Here is a 3,478-nt window from a genome sequence, read left to right as displayed (position 1 = left end):
AAGTCAATTAGAAAAATTTCATATAAAATAATGAAGTTCAACTTTAAAAATTTATTTACGAAGTTTTAATGAATTATAACAAAAATACGTGCCATACTTTCAACAATATTCTAAAGAAATAAAAACTATCCTAAGCAATTTATGAAAAAAGCGGAATTAGAAAAATGAAGTTTTAAAAAAATTAAACTAACAATGATTGTTCATCGCTGTAAAAATATAATTTTAAGAAAGAAATAAAAATAAAGAGCAAAAAAAGTTTGCTTCAAATTCTTTTCATTAGGTACGCGAAAAAATTTTATACGACGCCCTTTAAAAATGTATAACGAACATTTTAGAAGCGTTACAAGTGCGATAAAAACTATTTTCGTGTTCCATCTATTTTAATAAATGAAACTAGTATATTTTAAAGCAAAGACTAAATTATCTTACATGAATAAACAAGAAGTTTTGCCTCATACCATTAACAATAAGTCAACTTAAAATCATACTCATTACACTATTTCATTTTTTTTTTTACCAGAGAAAATAGTTGACTTCAGGAATATTTTTTTTTAAATTTCAACATGAATATTTTGTGAAATTCTGGAAATATTTTTAGTTAAACCTTTAAAAAAACATTTTGAAATACAATCGCTTCTTAACTGTAAACTTCGCATTTCTAATAATAAGCAAGAACAATGCAGATATTTTTTAAACTGTTTCAAGTGTATGATGTAGAAAATACTTTGTTGTACCCGTTTTTATTTTCAAAGATAAATGTAATCCATTGTCGAGAAAAGACTGAATTTTTCTATGTAAAGGCACTACTATTTTTTTTTCATTTGACAGTAATGCAAATTAACTTTTACTATGAAAATTATATCTTAGAAATATGAAAATGATATAAGGCTTGAAAATTTCCATACAACATGCATTTTTATTGAATTACAGAAATTAAAAAATTCTGCTTTCTGAAAAGTACGTTTGAAGTTCGAAGAATGTATATGTTACCGTTAAAGTATATAATGCAGTTATTTCATAGAATACCTAGTTATTCCATGAAATAACTGATCGTGTCCGTTAAAGTGTGTAATATGTTATTAATTTGACACTTTAACTAGTTATTCTATGAAATAACTAGGTATTCTATAAATTAACTAATGAGAGACAGTTAAAGTGTAAAATAAACAATTTATCTAAAATGAAATAACTAGGTATTCTATAAATAAACTAATGATAGACAATTAAAATGAAAAAGAAGCAATTTATCNTATAACTGTAAAAATCCAAAGAACAAGGCAGGTAGGTATTTAGATTCTGAAGAATTGAACAAATCCGAAACTTTTCTCTTAAAATTTGCCCAAAGTGAATATTTAGAAGAATTGAATGCTTTAATGAAAGGTGAGAATGTGAAAGGTAAAAGTAAATTGTCTTCTCTTAATTGTTTTATTGATAAAAAGGGTCTTATACGTGTTGGAGGTCGAATTGTAAATTCAAGTGTTAATGATTATACTAAACATCCAATTGTCCTTCCAGCAAAACATCCCTTAACCTATATGATTGTACATTATTTTCATTTGAAATATTTACATGTCGGAGCACAAACTTTATTGTACTTAATACGTCAAAAATATTGGCCTGTGAACGGCAGAAATTTGTGCAGGTTGGTAATACACAATTGTGTTACGTGCACAAAAAACAAACCAGTTTTAGAGCAACAATTAATGGGTCAGTTACCTAAAGAACGAATCGAACCTTCTCCTCCATTTACCATAACAGGTATTGATTTTTGTGGACCATTTTATATAAAATTTAAAGGACAAAGGAAAGGTGTTTTAAATAAGATATATGTTGCAATTTATGTATGTTTCTGTACTAAATCAATACATTTAGATTTTGTAAGTGACTTAACATCAACAGGGTTTATAGCTAGCTTGAAAAGATTTTTTTCTAGAAGAGGTAAGGCCTCTAAAATTTTCACTGACAATGGACGAAATTTCGTGGGTGCAGACGCTGAACTGAAACGGCTTTTCAAAATTATTAATTCACCAGATGAACCTTTGGCTCAATATTTTGCCGAGGAAAAAATTGATTGGCATTATAACCCCCCAAGATCACCAAATTTTGGAGGATTATATGAAGCCGGCGTTAAATCTTTTAAATTCCACCTAAAACGGATAGCGGGAAACTCCAATTTTACTTTGGAAGAATTCATTACAGTTTTAGCGAAGATTGAAGGAGTATTAAACTCCAGGCCATTGACTCCATTGTCAGCTGATTTCGAAAACTTTGATACCCTAACACCTGGGCATTTTCTTATTGGGAGACCCATCACTTCCATTACAGAACCTCAACTTGCAGATATCAATGAAAATAGACTCAGTAAATGGGAAAAGATTTCTAAAATTTCTCAAAAAATTTGGAGACTTTGGAAGAGAGATTATTTAAGTAATCTCCAAGAACGCCACAAATGGCAGTTCAGTAAAGATAATGTTAAAATTGGAACTTTAGTGTTGGTGAAAGAAGAGAATTTGCCAGCAACTAAATGGTTAACAGGAAGAATTGAGGAAATATTTAGGGGAAGTGATGGGAAGGTAAGAGTTGTAAATATACGTTTGCCACAAGGCAATATACTTAAAAGATCAGTACGCAACATTTGTATTTTACCTATATATTAATTCTTGTGTTAAAATTTTCATTATAATTGTAAGGTTGAAATTACGTGTATGTATATTTGATGTTTTGTATGAATATTGTCAATTTTTCATTTTATTTTATTATGTAATAAGCATTGTAATTAATAATGATTGGATTTAAACATCCAATCGGCGGGGAGTGTTAAGAATTGCCANTATTATTAAATTTTACATTAAATTACCTTCAATTTGATATGTAAACGTTTGTATTTAAGTGAAAATTAATATATTCTACAAGCACACAAAGTTGAAAAACATGCAACTTTCAAAAAGTGTCCACACTTTTGGCCACCACTGTATATATACCCGTTTCAACCCTTTGGAATTGTCGGTGCATCTAATTCATTAATTCATGTATATATATGCTGCACGTACCACAACCCTGTATTAGACAGTGATAACACGTTGAATGCCACGCTAATTTTACATGACTTGCCCGTTTCGCCAAACAGTAAATAACTACAAACTAAATTTGCAAATATTAGACAGATTTTGCTAATTTTTTAAAAGGTTTAGCATGACATAACAGAAAAATGTGGTGAATTTTATAAGCCTACGAATTGTTTAGAAATAATGGTGGATAAAAATATACCAAATTGAATTTATTAAACCGAGAATTACAAAAAGAATAAAAAAACTTAACTAATAAACTACCACTTGAAAATATTTATTCGCTGTCCGGAGCAAGTTGGCATATCTATATATAGAAATAAAGCTATTTTTGTGTGTTCTAAATTGCATTGAGTTCATCAAACCATTTTAGTAACGATAATAATATGAAAAAATTAAAAATTGTCTCGAAT

The 3,478-nt window shown here is 28.6% G+C and overlaps 1 protein-coding gene across 1 annotated transcript; it reads left to right on the top strand.

Annotated features, from left to right (window-relative positions):
• Positions 1-1,373: 1,373 nt before the first annotated feature.
• LOC122269855 (uncharacterized) lies at positions 1,374-2,573 on the top strand (the record flags this gene model as incomplete). Its single annotated transcript, XM_043044884.2, has 1 exon — positions 1,374-2,573. A coding segment is annotated over exon 1 (1,200 nt), but the record flags the coding sequence as incomplete, so codon positions are not given.
• Positions 2,574-3,478: the final 905 nt, after the last annotated feature.

This window comes from Parasteatoda tepidariorum, unplaced genomic scaffold (genome assembly GCF_043381705.1).
Source record: "Parasteatoda tepidariorum isolate YZ-2023 unplaced genomic scaffold, CAS_Ptep_4.0 HiC_scaffold_343, whole genome shotgun sequence".
Classification (NCBI taxonomy): domain Eukaryota; kingdom Metazoa; phylum Arthropoda; class Arachnida; order Araneae; family Theridiidae; genus Parasteatoda; species Parasteatoda tepidariorum.
Note: the sequence above shows the minus strand (reverse complement) of the source record. Positions and strands in the feature narration are given on the sequence as shown.